At 34.9% G+C, this 18,594-nt stretch overlaps 1 protein-coding gene across 1 annotated transcript; it reads left to right on the top strand.

Moving 5' to 3' along the window:
• Positions 1 to 2,852: 2,852 nt before the first annotated feature.
• Positions 2,853 to 13,301, top strand: LOC112042835 (brain-specific homeobox protein homolog). Its single transcript, XM_024078007.2, has 5 exons — positions 2,853 to 3,179; positions 6,556 to 6,663; positions 9,729 to 9,890; positions 12,664 to 12,719; positions 13,035 to 13,301. Exons 1-5 carry the CDS (start codon positions 2,882 to 2,884, stop codon positions 13,146 to 13,148), a joined length of 738 nt encoding a protein of 245 aa, XP_023933775.2. The 5' UTR covers positions 2,853 to 2,881; the 3' UTR covers positions 13,149 to 13,301.
• The last annotated feature ends 5,293 nt before the right edge of the window (positions 13,302 to 18,594 follow it).

Here is an 18,594-nt window from a genome sequence, read left to right as displayed (position 1 = left end):
TACTTATCTGACAGCCTCTGTGGCGCAAGGCTATGCGCGGTGGATCTACACGACGGAGGTCCTGGGTTCGATCCCCGGCTGGGCAGATTGAGGTTTTCTTAATTGGTCCAGGTTGGTAGGAGGCTTCGGCCGTAGCTAGATACCGTCAAAGATACCGCCAAGCGATTTAGCGTTCCGGTACGACGTCGTGCGGGAACCGAAGGAGGTGTGAATTTTCATCCTCGTCCTAACAAGTTAGCCTTCCATCCTAGATTGCATCATCACTTACCATCAGGTGAGATTGTAGTCGAAGGCTAACTTGTAAACAAATAAAATAGATATGCAGGGTGCTGGGTAGTATTTCCCATAACTTCAAGATGTTGACGAGTCCACTTAAATGAGCGAAACTGCCTAAGTAATATTTTTTCAACTAAAAAATATTTTATTTTTATGTTTTCATACAAAGTAATTTAAATAATTCCGACTGTCCATGTAACTCACGCCTTTATTTATCCTATAATATATATTTATAGAATATAAAAAAATAGAGTTTGGCTACGTCATAATTAGAAAGATGCATTTATGGGACACATTTTAAGCTCTATTTACAAAAGAAATATTATTTAAGAACACATATTTCTTGAACATTTTTAATAACTTTTTGTTAATAAATATAACCCTAGTATTATGGGAAACTAGCGGGAACCATGGATTTTTCCGGGATAAAAAGTAGTCTATGTGTTAATCCAGGCTATAATATATCTTAATACCAAATTTCTGCTAATTCGGTTCAGTAGTTGAGGCGTGAAAGAGTAACAAACATTCATATCATCAAAATTATCAGTTTTCGCAAATCTCGGGAAACCATGGATTTTTCGGGATAAAAAGTAACTGATGTGTTAATCCAGAATAAAATATATTTCCATTCCAAATTTCAGCCAAATCGCTTCAGTAGTAGCGGCGTTATAGAGTAACAAACATCCAAACATACATCCAAACATCAATACAAACTTTCGCGTTTATAACATTAGTAGGATACTCCCGAGCACCCTATACCCTAGTATAGAACACAGACAGACTTCGTAGGCGTATAGTTTTATTTTTTCTTCAAAAATAAAATCTTAAATGAACGAATCATCCCATTTAAAATTAAAATAAAACTAAGAAGCCTACTATATTTATAGATAGAATTCACCTATCGGAACCCTCAGATAAAGGCCTCCTCCAAAGATTTCCTTTTTTCCCGGTCCTTAGCAATCTGTAGCCATTGTGGGCCTGCAATTTTTTAATGTCATCGGCCCATCTAGAGTACGGGCTACCTCTGTAAAGCTTGCTCGTTGGACCTATCCGCGATGTCTATATGGCCATTCATCTTCGCTACTCGTTGAGTATATTTGCGTGATCGAATCAGAAATAAGAAGATCCATAGAAGATAAGTCAACATAGCTCAACGAATCACGAAGGCAAATGATAAAAATAATTATAAAAACAAAAGTATGCGCCAAGCCTTACGCTATCGGAAAATATCAGTCCCAATTTGCAACTCCATTTCATTTGATTCCGATATCAGCGCGCATATTACTGCCCCTACGTGCTTAGGAAGCTCAACAACTGATATCATAGAACAATGTATACATAGAGTAGCCTTATTGCATTTTTTTTAAACGAAGTTCTTTTATATAAATAAAGCTAGCGTTTGCCTGCGATTAAGCTCAATGGTAAACAAATATGCATATAACGTGAAACGCCTTTACCTAAAAGGTACCTATTCATTCTAATTACACATAGTTTAAGGAATTAAATTTAAGAAATTAAATATGCCTGTCTGCCTCAAACGGTGAAGGAAAAGTTCGTGAGGACACTTACAAACCAGAGAATTTTTTAATTATCTGCGTTTGTGTAGTCTGCCAATCCGCATTGGGCCAGCGTGGTGGACTATTGGCCTAACCCCTCTCACTTTGATAGGAGACTCGAGCTCAGCAGTGAGCCGAATATGGGTTGATAACATAGTTAATAAACATTTTCTTGAAAAATTACAAATTTAAATTATTTACTTACATATTGTGTTGTCTATTCTTGTGGAATTTTCCAGTTTTTGTGTTTATAACCACTAATAAAAATATAAAAACTTTCGTGTTTTTGCGATCAATGATTTATTATTACTAGATAAAATAATGTATTCGCTGATAATGTGGTTTTCCGTTGGTGATGAGCTTGAAGTACTTTCAGAGCCAAACAAAAACAAACGAAAAATAAAATCTTTATAATATAAGTTTAAACAGGAAAGTATAACATTAAATATTTTTGTACAGATATAAAGTCCAGTACCGAAAGAGTGCTTTCTAATCTAACCCAAATTCCCAACATCTCGCGAAGCTCGATCCGTCACCCACCCCCAAAGTGGGCGGACCGTCAACCCAACCCCAAACCAACCCCCGTCGTAACGACAGTTTAACTCGGTCCGCGCACCAAATCGCCTCGTTTCGCCCAAACAACGAGCAAACGGATAATAATTATATCGATTTACGTTCAGAAATTTATATTTAATATCCGCTAACGTGTGTTAATTCGTAATGAAGCGCATTGAAAAACTTATATGAAAGTTTTGTTGAAAAAGTTTTTATAAAAAATTTTTTTAAATAAAAATCAGTTAAAATTTGGTATTTTATAATCAGATTATTATAATGATAACAAAATAAAATATGCACTAAACTAAGAATACGTTTTATCAAGAAAATAAAATACATTTTTTGCAACATTCTACTAATTCTACAAAAGTATTAATTTACTTTGTTTTAAACAGTTAAGTTTCTTACAAAAAAAAAAAAAATATAGTAGATGTTTCTTTTATACTAAATATTAAAGAATAAGTGATGTGCGCCTTCGAATTTTGAATTACAAAATGGATCAGGACATCCGAAGTGATTCGCCCGGTGACACCAACCGTCAAGAGCAAAATTCCAAGACTTCTTTTTTAATCGAGGACATTTTGTATCGCGGGCAAAGGAATACGTTCAAACAGCCTGATCCAAGGAGATTTGATTATGAGCGGGAGCCGAAATATTTTCCTGTGGCCAACGAGGTCCGGCCTGTGGCTAGGGAAGGGTCTTATTTGCAAGTAGCTATGGGTGCCTTAGGTGCATATCTACACACACCCAGTACGTATAAGGCTGTGGAGACACCATATTTCCTCTCTCAAGGTACGCACTAGAATATCTACCTACGTACTTCGTAATTTGTAAGAGATCTATTAGGTACTTTAATTATTAATTTCACGTTTGATATTGCCCTAAGTATGTTAATATTTATTATAAAAATTGTAGAACATGATATTTTTGACAAGTTTTGTTTTTAAAAATTTTACTATTTGGTATGCCCAGCCGTGTTTGCGACAGAAGGCAAGGTAGCGCTCATCCATACTAGTTGTAATGCAAGATTAACCGTTAATAATACATAGGTTTAGCTTGGCAACTTCGTTCGTAACACTCCCGATGTTGCGCGCGATCCGGGGGGCGTGTAGCGATGAATGAAAAACCCACGACTGATGCTTGTCACTTCACCGCACGCACGATTTCACACCCGCGTAGTCTTTCCCCCTGTCGCCCGCCCGACTGTAGGTACATACACATTATAATCACGCCTCTTTTCCGTAGGGGTAGACAGAGATCACGTCTTTCCACTTGTTCCATCTTTGCATATTTTTCACTAGCTTGTTCCATTATCGTCTGACTTGACTTCGTCCGCGTGGATTTCAGTTTTTTATAAATCCCATGGGAGTTCCCATGGGATTTGTAAAAAACTGAAACTTGAAAACTCGTGGACTTTTTTTAGAACGTTTAAAGCGGAACAATTCTGTCTTACATGATTTTTGCGAAATCTTAACCGTTTACGCAGTGCACGCAGTGTAATAGGAAAAAAATCCCCGATTTTTAAACATTCTTCATTGGTGCTCCGCTTCTAGTGATCTTAGCGTGATAATATATAAGCTATCTAACACTAAAAGAATTTTATCAAATCGGACCAGTAGTTCCTGAGATTAGCGCGTTAAGGCAAACAAACAAACTCTTCAGCTTTATAATATTAGTTTAGATATTAACATCGTTGGAGCTACAGATACCGAAATAATTGCAATACATTGATTATTATTGTTACATTGAATAACTTACGACGCAAATACGAGATATTATGAGAGTTTTGAGACGACTTTTAGAACACCTAAATGAAGGTGTGATATGAACTAATTATCTTGCGCTTTCTGGTGCGGAGTCGCGATACCAGCAACTTGGGATTACTTGTTCTACTATTTAATTATTTATTCACAACCGGGTTAGGATTATAGCCTAGTTTAGCCCTTGACTACAATCTCACTTGATGGTAAGTGATGATGCAATCTAAGATGGAAGCGGGCTAAATTGTTTGGATGATATCCACACCCATTTCGGTTTCTACACGACATCGTACTGGAACGCTAAATGGCTTGGCGGTACGTCTTTGCTGGTAGGGTGGTAACTAGCCACCAGTTAAAACGTTTCGATCGTTTTAACTGGTGGCTAGTTACCACCCTACCAGCAAAGACCGATTAGTAAGAAACGGTCAATCAAATCCGAGATACTTCTAATGCTTTAACGGTTTTGTGCGAAGCCGTAGCATTGCTACGAGTTTGCTACGCCGCTGAATGTATCATATCCCAGTGCCGGCTAATTTTAGTACCATTTTGTTGATTATGTATGTACAAGTAACATTTAGAGATTTAGATGTGAACAATATGGATTTTTTTTTATATTAGTGTTATTTAAAACTATAAATCCTCATCGACATATCTACGAATTTATTCGATGTTTGAAATTAACAAGTAACTTGACTAATATAAAATATAGGCAACTCTACAGTTGCACCGTCTTGAGAGCAGGCAACCTATGCATTTTCAGTTCTGTTTGGTATATTATTTTACCTAGTGAACGATTTTTTTAAATAACAGATAAGGGAATATAAATAACAGATGATGGTCATAAATTTAATATTTTTTTATTGTTTGGCCGCAATTTAAATATGCAACCCATGAGCAATGAGTCAAGGTGAATATTATTCTATCATTTATTTCTAATCACAATTAAATAATAGATCATGTGATGGTATATATTGGATTTCGTCCTATACCTACATTGTGCAAAGCTTCTATACTGACGTTCGTCCCGCTCACATATAGGCTCTACCGTTACCTGAGATCGTCAGATTTAGTACCGTTACATATATTTTAACGTGTAGTTCGCACGCTTTATACTATAAAGCTTCGCCTTTCTGGTGTGCCCAGTCGGTACTGCTTTATTTTTCAATTTTAATTTTTCATGGAACATTGTCACACAGAGCACCGTGAATGAGGTCCAGGTAAAAATTATTATTTACCCAATAGGGAAACACAGACTATTTTATTTCCACAAACTCAGACAGCAAGGTTACCGCGTTTATAAGTCCTGCGTTCTGCTTTATGCGTTATACGTTGTGCGTTATAGTATATGTAATGTTTATAACGTATCGCACGAATACCTCCTACTATCGTAACGTAGAATGCGTATCTCAGAACGTCCGATTTACTATCTTTGTCGGGCCTTTAAAAATCTTAAGAAGTAGAAGTAGTTTTATTCTTCATCGTTACATTCTTAACAGAGTGGTTGCGGTCACTTTAGTTAGGGGTGGTAGAGCTTTATGATCCATCGCCATTTCTTCCATTCGGGAGAAATGGCGACCTAGCTACAGCTCTTTTGCATATTCGTAAAGATTTGATTTGTTCAATGACCTGCCACGCGCTTGGTTGTTGTTTTATTCTTCATCGTTACATTCTTAACAGAGTGGTTGCGGTCACTTTAGGGGTGATAGTGATTTATGATCCATCGCCATTTCTTCCATTCGGGAGAAATAGCGACTGAGCTACAGCTCTTTTGCATATTTGTAAAGATTTGATTTGTTCAATGACCTGCCACGCGCTTGGTTGTCCCTTCAATCTTTGCATCACAAGTGATAAGGATGATGACAGTTTTTTAAATTTGTATATAAATTAATAAAAGTAACAGGGTATCTGCGATCATTACTTTCGGAGCTACAGGGATTTAAAGGGGCAGTTATGCGCCTGAAAAACGCCCCATACAAAATGGTACGAACTAATGACGTCGTAGGTACATAATGATCGTTAGATTTGTATGGTAGTTCAAACAAAATTACTAATATTATATTTGTTATTTGTGCGTTTATGTTTATCGTTCAAATATTGAAAAATGACACATTTAATGTAAGGAAGCTAAAACTGTATGAATTTTCATTTAATGACGTTATAAGATTTTTAATAGATTTTGAAATTTTATAATCTTATTTATTTTGCAAATATCCAGACAATCTTTTCTTTTTATGTATAAATTAGTTAACATTGGCCTTATTTACCCGAATGTATTTTAGAAATCAATATATTCAAACCTAGTCATCATCCCCATTCTATTGACGTGTCGTGTCATCGTGTGATATGTCTAGAAATAGGTAGTAATAATAAATAATAGCCAGTTCTAAAGGTTTATGTGTCTGTGGCAGGTGTCCCGTACCACGCACTGTTCACTCCGTCGGAGCTCTCTCTGTCGGCACTGAAGCACTGCCGGCGGCGGAAAGCGAGGACTGTCTTCTCTGACCCACAACTTACAGGTACTGAAAAGTGTCCAACCTATATATTCGTCTCACTGTTGAGCACGAGTCTCCTTTCAGAATGAGAGGGATTAGCCCACCTCGCTGGCCCAATGCGTGTTGGTTATACAACACTTTTTAAATATGTAGTTTTATAGTCGATTTATTAATTCCGTGGAATTCTGATGTTCCTATTTATGTTTTTTTCACTTTTGACACTTCAGTTATCACAAACCTTTTTCCAGCGTTAATTTTTAATCATACCAAGCTAAAATAAAAATCATTCATGCAAATTTACTTCACCTAAATTTATTATAGTAATAAATATTTAGTTATTTAAATAATCAAATAATCATAATCTTATAAAGTACTTTAAAATATAAATAAAATGATTTATTTTACTATGCAAGGAAAAAATCAACATCAAGTGATTACAGTAAGCTTTATTTATCAATTATAATCATAGTCGTCCCCATCATCGTCATCTTCATCATCATCATCATCATCGTCATCATCATCATCATCATCATCATCATCATAATTATTATTATAGTAAAGGATGACAGCTGTCAGGTGCCTCAATAGGATAAATACAAAAAATATGCTATAAATAAAAACACCAATTTTTATATCTTTCAAAATTGCATTTAGACTTAAATTCAATAAAAATGAAATTTTGTATAGTCGAAAATAACATCGCAAATAATGCTTCATTTTATTAAAAAGGTTCGTGATATCTGCTTTTGATATTTTGTATATATAAGATAATATTACATTTGTTTATATTTAACCGACTTCCAAAAAGGAGGAGGTTCTACGTTCGGCTGTATGTATGTTTTTTTTTTTTTTTTTTTTTTTTTTTTTTTATGTATGTCCAGCGATAATTCCGTCAATTATGGACCGATTTTGAAAATTTTTTTTTTGTTTTGTAGGGTTTACTTCCAGGGTGGTCCCATTTTTTTCATGTCAGGATCTGATGATGGCATCCTGGAGAAATTGAGGGGAACTTTCGAAAGTTGTAGAGACGGCTAGTACGTTTGTTAGTGTTTCCATAAGGTATTTTAAACCACTACAACTTTGTGAAGGTTTGGAGTTGGTCTGATGATGGAGCCGACGCACAGACGATGGAACTCGTCAAGGATTTACAGCAGTCACCTTTTGTTTGGGCTTGATTAATTTGTATTGATGAGTACTTTCCACCTATATGGGTTGTAACTGTATTAAGGGTCTGGTGATGAAGACGAGGGACAGTGAAGAGAACTCCTCGACGGTTCACAGTAGCTACCTTGTGTTTGGACTTGATAAATTTGTTTTGATGAGAACTTACCACCTAGATGGATTGTGACTGTATTAAGGGTCTGATGATGAAGACGAGGGACATTGAAGAGAACTCCTCGACGGTTTACAGTAGCTACCTTGTGTTTGGACTTGATAAATTTGTATTGATGAGAACTTTCCACCTAGAAGGATTGTGACTGTATTAAGGGTCTGGTGATGAAGACGAGGGACAGTGAAGAGAAATCCTCGACGGTTCGCAGTAGCTACCTTTGTGTTTGGACTTGATAAATTTGTATTGATGAGAACTTTCCACCTAGATGGATTGTGACTGTATTAAGGGTCTGATGATGAAGACGAGGGACAGTGAAGAGAACTCCTCGACGGTTCACAGTAGCTACCTTGTGTTTGGACTTGATAAATTTGTATTGATGAGAACTTTCCACCTCGATGGATTGCGACTGTATTAAGGGACTGGTGATGAAGACGAAGCACAGTGAAGAGAACTCCTCGACGGCTCACAGTAGCTACCTTGTGTTTGGACTTGATAATTTTGTATTGATAAGAACTTTCCACTTAGACAGGTTGTGACTGTACACACGCAGTGGGTATGCTAACACTAAAAATAAAAAAATAAAAATTTTAATAAAAAAAATTCAACCGACTTCCAACTCAAAAAATAACTTTAACTAAAAAGCAAAAAATAACATCATACCTATGTGCTACCTTCTGATCAGTTTGAAGGCGGTGCCAAGCCAGTGTCGTGTTTTAATTAAAGCTATTTCTGGAATAACCACAGAAATTTTGTAGTTTAAACGTATTTAATTAAAACATCACTGGCTTGGCACCGCCTTCAAACTGATCAGAAGGTAGCACATAGGTATGATGTTATTTTTTGCTTTTTAGTTAAAGTTATTTTTTGAGTTGGAAGTCGGTTGAATTTTTTTTATTAAAATTTTTATTTAATATAAAATTTTATCTTTAGAAATAAAAATTAAGGACGTGTCATCAGCAAACAGTACAATCTCACAGATGCCGCTGACATGGTGTGGTAAATCGTTTAGGTACACTAAGAATAGGAAAGGACCTAGAATTGAACCCTGTGGGACGCCCATTATGATAGTAGCACCGTGCGACTTTGTATTATTTATATGCATACATTTTGAGTTCTATCATCGAGATAAGACGCAATGAGATCAAGTGCAACACTTTTGATTCCATAGTGGCTTAACTTAAGTAAAAGAGTGTTATGGTCAACACAGTCGAATGCCTTGGACAGATCACAGAACACACCAATAGCATTCTTAGAACTTTCCCATGCTTCATAGATATGTTTCGAAAGTTTAGCACCTGCATCAGTTGTATTGCGAACTTTTGTAAAACCATACTGTTCAGGATGAAACAAGTCATTAAAATTAAAATGACTTAAAAGTTGATTTAAAACGATTTTCTCAAAAACCTTGCTTTGTTGGCAATATTGTGATCAGTCTATAATTATTAAGATCTGTTTTGGCTCCTAATTTAAAAAGTGGTATCAATTTGCCATGCTTCATTAGGTTTGGAAATATACCTAAGTCCACACATTCGTTGAAAATAATAGCTAAGTGGGGAGCAATGACATCAATGATGATAGATATTACTTTCACTGCAGATCTCCAGTTATTTTTAATTTTAACAAGTACTTCTATAGTACGTACTATTATCGTGATTCGCGGTAAACATTCAAAAGTGAAACGAACTGTCACCGTACCCATGCTATTTGAAAAACACTATAATTATAAACAACAACAACAAAGACCAACTGTCGTCAGGTCTGGAGAAGCGCTTTGAGTCGCAGCGCTACCTGTCGACGCCAGAGCGCGTGGAGCTGGCGAGCGCGCTCAACCTGTCGGAGACGCAGGTCAAGACCTGGTTCCAGAACCGCCGCATGAAGCACAAGAAGCAGATGAGGAAGCAGCAGCAACAGCAGAGAGGTACAGACCTGGGCCTGTAGCGATGTGGCACGTCGATTTTCTTTCTGCAAACGCTAACGCTTCGAAAACTAACAAAGTGTATGGGTAAGACAGTTCAAAGTTCCGATCGACAACTTGGTCACGTGACCTCTCGATAGCAAATGTTATTCTCATACATTTGTTACTTTACTTAACGTTTGTAGAAAGAGAATCGACGTGCCACATGGCTACATGCCCAGATTTTCACCCGGTTTTTGTTAGTTTATCTATAAAGTAGGTAGTATGTTCCATTCCAAACTCAAAACTTATAACTAGAGTGCGCGCAAGATAAGTCTGCTCGCGACTGGCGGCGTACTTTATGTTGCCATCTTCAGTAGTCTCTTTTCCCCGTGTAGAGATAGATAGAGAGATAGACAACAAGATGCCGGAAATCCATTATAGTAGGGGAGCCCGGGATGCTAAATTTTCAGTTACTCGAGCGTCATGGGGACCGTTTACATTTGGTATATCAAATTATAGGAAGAATAAATGGTTATTTACTTTTTTCGCTTTTAGCGGTGGAAAAAAACTACAGACTTTAAAAACAATTTTTATTACTTTGGCTTACTGAAATTATCAGAATATTATATTATAATAATTAGGAGGTAAATTAATTATTAAGTAGGAGGGTTGAATTATTTCCTTCAAAATAAGTAAATAATTATTCGCGCTCGTAACTCGAGAACTAAAATATATGGGGTTTAGTTTGTAACTTTGAAACCCTCCCATTACATTAGGTAGGTACGTTACGCTCAAATCGTCAGATTTTTGGAAATGTGCAGTTTTTAAGTATCAACTTACCTACCTTATCTTAATCTGACGTGCTGGTTGAGTATTTCTGAAGTTAGTTTTTTTTGGTTGGCCTAAACGTACCCACCAATATTAAGGGCTCATACTTGGTGGAGGTACTGAACAACGTGCAAGGTATAGTCCCTTATCTTATATTTTATATTTATCTGCCGCGCTCGAGTAACTGCAAAAATCCCCTCTTCGGCTCCCCTACTATTAGTTCTGAATTTGGCCACGCGCAAACTTATCGTGCGCGCACTCTACAGATAATTATCGAACACTACACGCATAGTTTCGAACTACTAAGAAACGTGGGTAGTTTGAAATAGTATCAGGTAAGTTCCCGCCTCCGCATCGGAACTCGTGTTAGTAACTATTAATTAGTTTTCCAAACTCGCTCCATTGTGACGAGAATTTTCTTGAAATTATATCAAAACTTTGTCAAGCAATTTCAAGTTATTTTCATTGGCTTTGACAGATTTTCTTAAAGTAAATTTTGTTGCTATAAAAATTAAATAGTCAAATCGCTTTGTTCTATTGTTGATTTTGTTATTCAAAATATATGAAGACTGTAAGATTTGATTGTTTTTTAGCTTGTTACAAATGTCTTAAACTTCTGGACTTGTTTTAAAAATTCTTTCACCAATGGAAATCTACATTATCAGCGAGTAACATAGGCATTTGTATTTATATCAGTGATCCCATGGGAATGGGAACTACGTGAATGAAACCGCAGGGTATTTAAGAATAACAAATCCAATTAGTTTATTCGATTATGTGGGACCAAATTTACCGTTTAACCAAAATAATAATTATATTATTTTAACCACTGATTAAACAATAATAGGCAGATAGAGTGCACGGAACACGACGGTGTCGTAGTCGCTCCATATACAAAATTCAAAAACAAAGTCAGTACGTTACGAAACGTTGCATCAGTAATGGCGTCTTATGTTTTTAAATATTTTAAGAACTGTTCACAAACACTAAAGAAATAACAGAAAGGTGGAGTATTTTTTTATTGGGGATTATTGATTATTACATTAATTTACGTAAAAGTTAAATTATGAAATACAATTTTAAATTTATATATATACGGATGTCAAGGATGTTATATATACGTGACGTTTTTTTATGGGTTTCACCGGCTTCGCTATAGTGCTTGTTCATTCTGGGTCATCTTTATTCTGTGATTTTAATAAACTATTTTTTTAATTGAAATAGAGTTTTTTTGCTCAAAATTTCCTTTAGTTGGGTTTTTTACATTTTTTAAACCATGGAACTGTCAAAGATCGATAACGGTACAACCTGTAGAGACGTATTGAATTTTTAAGTGTGTTTTGTTATGAGCTCTTGAAAATTTTGTACTGGACATAAAAAAAAACAATAATAAAATGTAGACAGTAGATAGCAAAGATAAGGTATACTTACTCTATGTAAAAAACAGAGCGTTGTAACTCGTATAATTTAGAGTAGCAAACCTCAAAGACGGGAAATTGAATTTGGAATTGCCGCTTTCGCGCCACAACTCAAGACGTTCCATGATTCGATTAGGAGGACAAGATGGCTGACGTCTTCGTTGTCATGGAAACGGGACGTCTTGGAATTTACTTCAAACGAATTTGGACTTTATTGCTTTACGTTATGAAAGAAAATTCAATATACGGGTTCTTTTATTTGATGATTAAATGGAGACTTAGCTTGTATTCAATAAGTTTATACGAAATTGAACCATATGCATTAGGATTTATAGTTGATTCTATATATTTATGACATAATTTAATGGTCGAATCATTTTGTAGTTTGAAAATCCTAGCCGAGGGGAGCAGTGGGTGGAATGTGCCATAGACCTTTATGTTTCTTCATCGAAGGTATATTAGAAATTTTCATCTCAAATTATTTAGTAATTTACCTACCGCTTTTTTAATTTGAATATTATTATAATTATTGTTTTCTTTATTTGCAGGCGCTGTAGCAGTAGATTTCACAACAAAGCTGTCGACTCATTCTGCAGAACGAAAGGTTTTCTATATTTTTTATACAAATTTATAAACTTACACAGTTTATTAGCTTTAAATCTATTCTTGTATTTTTTTTCTGAAGTGAGACATTATCCTCACAAACCAAGTAAACAATCAAAAAAAAGTAATTAAATAAAACAGTTATTAGGTAAAGTTTGATAATATTAAAAGAGCAACTGTTTTTATTCTGTATAACTGAGATTATTGGCTCTTCCCAGCAGAAACCTTCAGAACCGGTGGTAGATAATCTAGGCAAACTTGACGTCTGAAAAGTGCTTGTAAATCTTGAAATAAACGATTTTTAAATTTTTTACAGGAAGATTCAAGAATATCGACAACTCAAACGTCGGACTCTGAAACGGAACATAGTGACAGTGACATCGATATCGTAGGCGAGCCTAATTATACACAACACTATAATAGCACGTAAAGTTATAAATATATTAGGTATTTTAGAGTTTGTTACTATCCCTTCCGATCGAATTTCGTCCACGAGAGCCCATCACAGTTTGAACCTGATTCTACACAGGACTCCTGTAAGGTAGGTAAATAACCTGGAATTCAGTTTTTTTATCCATTAAAAATTAAAAAAAGCTATTTTTAGTTTTGTCATTTGGCGGAGTTTGGCGCCGATCGCAATTTACGAGTCTTTTTGATTTACTTAATTACTTTTTTAAAAATTTTTGACCTATAAATGTAGTAATTCAAAATAACTAATAATGGACACCTTAACTAAAGCTAAGGCAATAAGTGTAATACGATCAATATACTTTGTTTTCAGCTGTTACTGAATTTCAGAGAATAAATTAAAGGTCGAAGCGTACTTATATCACGTTACTGAAAACACAATGACAATTCTAATAACAAATTGTATTTTATTAATTTATGTAGCAAATTGTTGTCAATTTTAATACAAATGTTTTCGCTATCCACAACTACCATTACCATTTTACCTGTTACACTTTTTAAATTTTCTATTTACACAATACCTATGAATAAATGTTATTCCTGTAAATAAAGTAACCGTAACTAAATTTAACGAATTATTATTAAGCATTTCAGAATTATTTTTGTATTCGATACTATAATATTATCTAAAAGTTTATTATGTATTCATTGTCATTCAAGTACATTGATTCCAATCAAACTACATAAATGCACAAAAACTATTAACGTTGTTAAATTATAGTTGCCTTTTAATTTACATAGTAAAAATACTTCTGAAATGGTGAATATACATAAGAATGTATGTGCAATATAGAAGCGATTAATTTAATAAGATCTTCATTATTAATATTATAAATAGTATTGAAAGGGAATTTTCTAGTCATACAAAAATAATTCTAGTCAATTTATCTAAAATTGTCAGATTTAAAATGGTTGTTTACTTGTTTTAATCATGGAAAACATTAACAAACAACCGATGAAGAATAGTATGTAAGTTAATTATGAGTGTTGTAAGATAAATCGTGTTAATAGTCTGTAACTATCTTAAGATTTTACTGAATTTTGTACATATATTAAATATTGCTCAATAAATAAGTTTCAAAAATAATGTCCATTTATTTTATTTTAATCCATTAGTATGCAAGTTGAAGAAATTAAATTATATTTAGTAGCTGATTTGATGATGATGATGATTGTTTTGTTTGTTGATTGTTAGGAGGAGGATAAAAATCCATACCCCTTTAAGTTTCTACACGACATCGTATCGGAATGCTAAATCGCTTGGTGGTACGTCTTTGCCGGCCCGGTAGGGTGGTAACTAGCCACGACCGGAACCTCGCAACCCGACCGACCCAGCTGGGGATCGATACCTAGGACCTTTGACGTGATGATGACGTGGTGAAGATAGGTGAAGGTGAAGATAATGATCCAGCGAAGCTGGACCTGGTCTGCTAGTTTAATTAAACCAGAGTAAGAACAACAAGTTTCAAAATTCAAAGTGATCTACATACCTATAAAATAAAGTTTAAAACGCACAACAATGAAAAATAACTACAACAATTAGATGCACGTGAGAACAATTTATTAGAATAAGTAAACAAACGCATAAAACTGGTTATACGCGCAAACACGTGCCAATTTCATCCCGAATCTACTCTATCGACTAGGTAGGGTTGTCGCCACATCCAATAGTACTGGATAATTACTATAGAAAGTGAATTTATTCTGGAAAATTAAATGCAGCGATTATAAAACTGGCTAACGTCACACGCTATATCTATACTAATATTATAAAGAGTATAGATTTGATTGTTTGTTTGTTTGCATTGAATAGGCTGTGAAATTAACTAAAGAATCGATTTGAAAAATTCTTTCACTGTTGGAAAGCTACACTATCCCCGAGCGCTATAGGCTATATTTTATCCCAATACTAACGAAACGGAAACGGAACCGATATAACTCACGTCTTAATAATTGATATATAGTCAAAGGTCTTAATAATATAATTATTTGTAGCTCACTATCTATACTTATAATAAATCTGTAGAAAGTCAATTCAGTACATGAAGTATATTTACAAAATAACTATTAGGGGTGATTAGCGACCGATACTGATGCCAAAAATGCAATCAGTAAAATATTTGTCTGTCTGTCTGTATGTTCGTTATAGAAACAAAAACTACTCGACGAATTTAACGAAACTTGGTACAATTATTCTTCATACTCCTGGGCAGGTTATTGTATACTTTTCATCACGCTACAATCAATAGAAGCAGAGCAGTGAAGGGAAATGTTGGGAAAACGGGAGAAGTTACTCCATTTTTACAGCGAAGCTACTAAGGGCTGAATTAAAGAGGTCTAAGGGTGGACGAAGTTGCGGGCGTCCGCTAGTATAACATATATCTTGATTGTTTGTCATTATTAACCCATATACGGCACACGGCTGAGCAAGAGTTTCCTCTAAGAATAAGAGGGGATAGGCCAATAGTCCACCACACTGGCCTAATGCGGATTGGCAGACTTACACGTAGAAATTAATATTAATAATGAATAGAAATATGACCTCGGTCTCCGGAATCTGAGGCAGAGGTCATATCCACTGGGTTATCACAGCTCATCACGAATGAAATAAAAAGGATTGTCACTAATATGAATTTTCCAAAATGTTTCCAACCCATACCCACGTCAATAATCTGACGCATTTTTCGCAGCGCTAAATGTTATTATTGCTTTAATTTGAGCCTTTCACGTCGAGTGGGGGTTGAGAATGAGTTTATATCGCCCTGTTATTATGTAGGATATTATAATTGAAGTTTATTACAAGCGCATTATTAGGGGGAATTGTTTGGATAATCTTGTTTGTTCACTTTGTTGTGATTTAGCGAGTGATGGTCTTTGATGTTCGGAGTGCGCATATTGGCGTTATTAGCTGCCACTTTGGCGTCACCTTGGAGGTGCTTTGAAGTTAAGTGTGATTATTTTTTAATAATTTTCAATTAACATCTGCTCGTCATCGTATCGCAAGTAAAATAAAAAAGAGCTTGAAGAACTAAAAATTTCTAATCGAGATAAATAATCTCATCTAAAATTGTTTTGCGCAAACTATTTATATTAATTATAATTTATCAAGTAAACAAGAACCGTGATAACACTGGATTTATCTAGCTCTGCCTCCGATTCGGAGGGTTCGATTTGTAGGTTCGAATCCGGTCCGGGCGTGCTCCTCCAACTTTACTGTTAAGTTCATTTTAAGAAATTAAATATCACGCGTCTCAAACGATAAAGGAAAAACCTACATAACTGAGATTTTTTAGCTCATTATGAGAGGAGACTCGTGCTCAACAGTAAGACGAATATGAGCTGTTAATGATGATGAACGATGAAGTAAATTGTGTGTAAACAATACACACGTAATATCACAATATTGATAATTTCAATATCTAATAGGCATATTCTAGGCAAGCGCTTACCATCACCGCTTACCATTAAGTTTGACTCCAGGCAAGCGCCAGGCTATTTCCTAAAAGGAATATTAATAAAGCAGACAGAATAATGGACAGAACAGGTCGCAAAGCTATTGCCGCTATGCACAGGGCTTTAATGACGCATCTTCCAAAGTTCACCAAAAAAGGCGACGACATCAAATAGAGCTTTGTGTGAACGACGGGATAGTCTTATGCGAAACGTATTTTATATTTATGTTTTACATTTTTGAAATTTTCAAACTATCTAAATATATTGACAGTTTTGTGTCTGTCTGTGATTACATTTGCATGAAAAATAAATTGAAAATAAATAATAACTATTGTTTATAAAAACAAAAACAAGCGATAAATGTTTTAAAGGTGTGTTTTATTTATAACTTCCTTTATTCATTATTTATTTAACAAATAACTTTTTTTTACAATTTAAGTTTGTTTCATTTTCCAAATTCAAACAACCGATCAACTGATCATCAATAAATACATATTCAGAAAATAACATACAAGGATACCTTAATATAAATGTCAAAAATAATAATATGCATATTTATATTTATTAATATCACAATTGCATAGCACCATCCCCTAATATAATCACACGACGATGGAGCTTCTGTTCGCAAAATTAAAAGAGTTGTATTCGTTCGCCCCGACCTCCCCTCGCGAGCGACAATCCAATATGGCGTTACTTGACATATCTATCGTAATCTGTTTGTCTATACGTGTTTTTATCGATACTACGAGTAGCTGTTATTCCGTAGAGTTAAATAAAACCTTCGACCATTAATAACAGGACTTGCCTCGCTAATCGTTACCCCTCTGGCAAAGATCAAAAATAAATGATCTAACGCGTTTATAATAACTGTTGCTATAGAATCGATGTTTCTTTGTTGTAATCGTTTTCGTCGTGTAAACAGCTTCCTAAAAATGCCGGTTTGTGTTGAATGGCATAAAAACGGCCAAAAACTTGTAGTTTAGTTTTTACTAAATGGTTCCACCTTTTGATGGAGAAACGTTTCATTTGTAGGTATACCTAAATTTTATCAAAATATAAAAACAATTTCTAAAAAGAATCGATTCTTTTGACGGAACAGCATAAATTAATCGAATACTCTATGTATATATTCTGTGGATAATCTAAGCGATGTTTTTGTTATTCTGTGTAAAAATTACGCGTGTGTGTATTACAAGTCAAATTTATAGTTGTGTGTAGTGTATGGACACTGAATATATTTAATGGTGTTAAATATTTTCGATGTGTCAGTTTACCTCGTCCCCCTTAAAAACTTTTCTGTTGGTGAATTTGGGTGCGAAACAGGTCCATAGTCTAAATATTCTAAGGTTAAAACAATATTATTTTACTTTTAAAGAAGTAATTTTGAGGATTTGGAATATAAAGCCACTACGCTGCTCGTTAGTGAGTAGGACGTAGTTTGATTTTATTACAAAAAGATAGTTATAAGGTAACGCTGGCCACGTGGATAGCGTTATTCTTTAACACATCGTTATAGAATAACGCTACGCCGCGTAGCTCTACCTACGAATATACTCCCTTGTAAGTAAGTCGTTCTGAATCATTACCCCGTTGGAGCAGCTAATTAAATCGTTTAAAGGTTAAAGAGCGGCGAGGGACCGGCTGACATTTGCAAATGCCTTTAATGTGACTTTATTTTGACGCAAGTGAAGAGTTGACAAACATGGGTACTTACAATGTTATTGCTTTTTAATGTTAAATCTAAATTTCTATCATCATTATTGGTAAACAGATAAACTTTTGTTATTAATGTCCTGTTTAATGAATGTCTCGACTGGTAATCTTGTATTAATTTAAGCAATATACACGTTTGTCCTACGTGATTTTCGTGATACAGATGAATAGTGCCGCGTTGGTCCAGTGGTTTATATTTGTGGTTTAGTACGAGGTTCTAGGTTCGTAGCATAGGTGAG

This window comes from Bicyclus anynana, chromosome 8, assembly GCF_947172395.1.
Source record: "Bicyclus anynana chromosome 8, ilBicAnyn1.1, whole genome shotgun sequence".
Lineage (NCBI taxonomy): Eukaryota > Metazoa > Arthropoda > Insecta > Lepidoptera > Nymphalidae > Bicyclus > Bicyclus anynana.
This window is presented reverse-complemented; position numbering and strand designations above follow the sequence as displayed.

Excerpts from the sequence above, each read along its gene's own strand:
- LOC112042835 (XM_024078007.2), top strand. The coding sequence starts at position 2,882 with ATGGATCAGGACATCCGAAGTGATTCGCCCGGTGACACCAACCGTCAA. Across the intron at positions 3,180-6,555 it reads ACCATATTTCCTCTCTCAAG|GTGTCCCGTACCACGCACTG; the intron begins GTACGCACTAGA and ends TGTCTGTGGCAG. Across the intron at positions 6,664-9,728 it reads CTCTGACCCACAACTTACAG|GTCTGGAGAAGCGCTTTGAG; the intron begins GTACTGAAAAGT and ends AACTGTCGTCAG.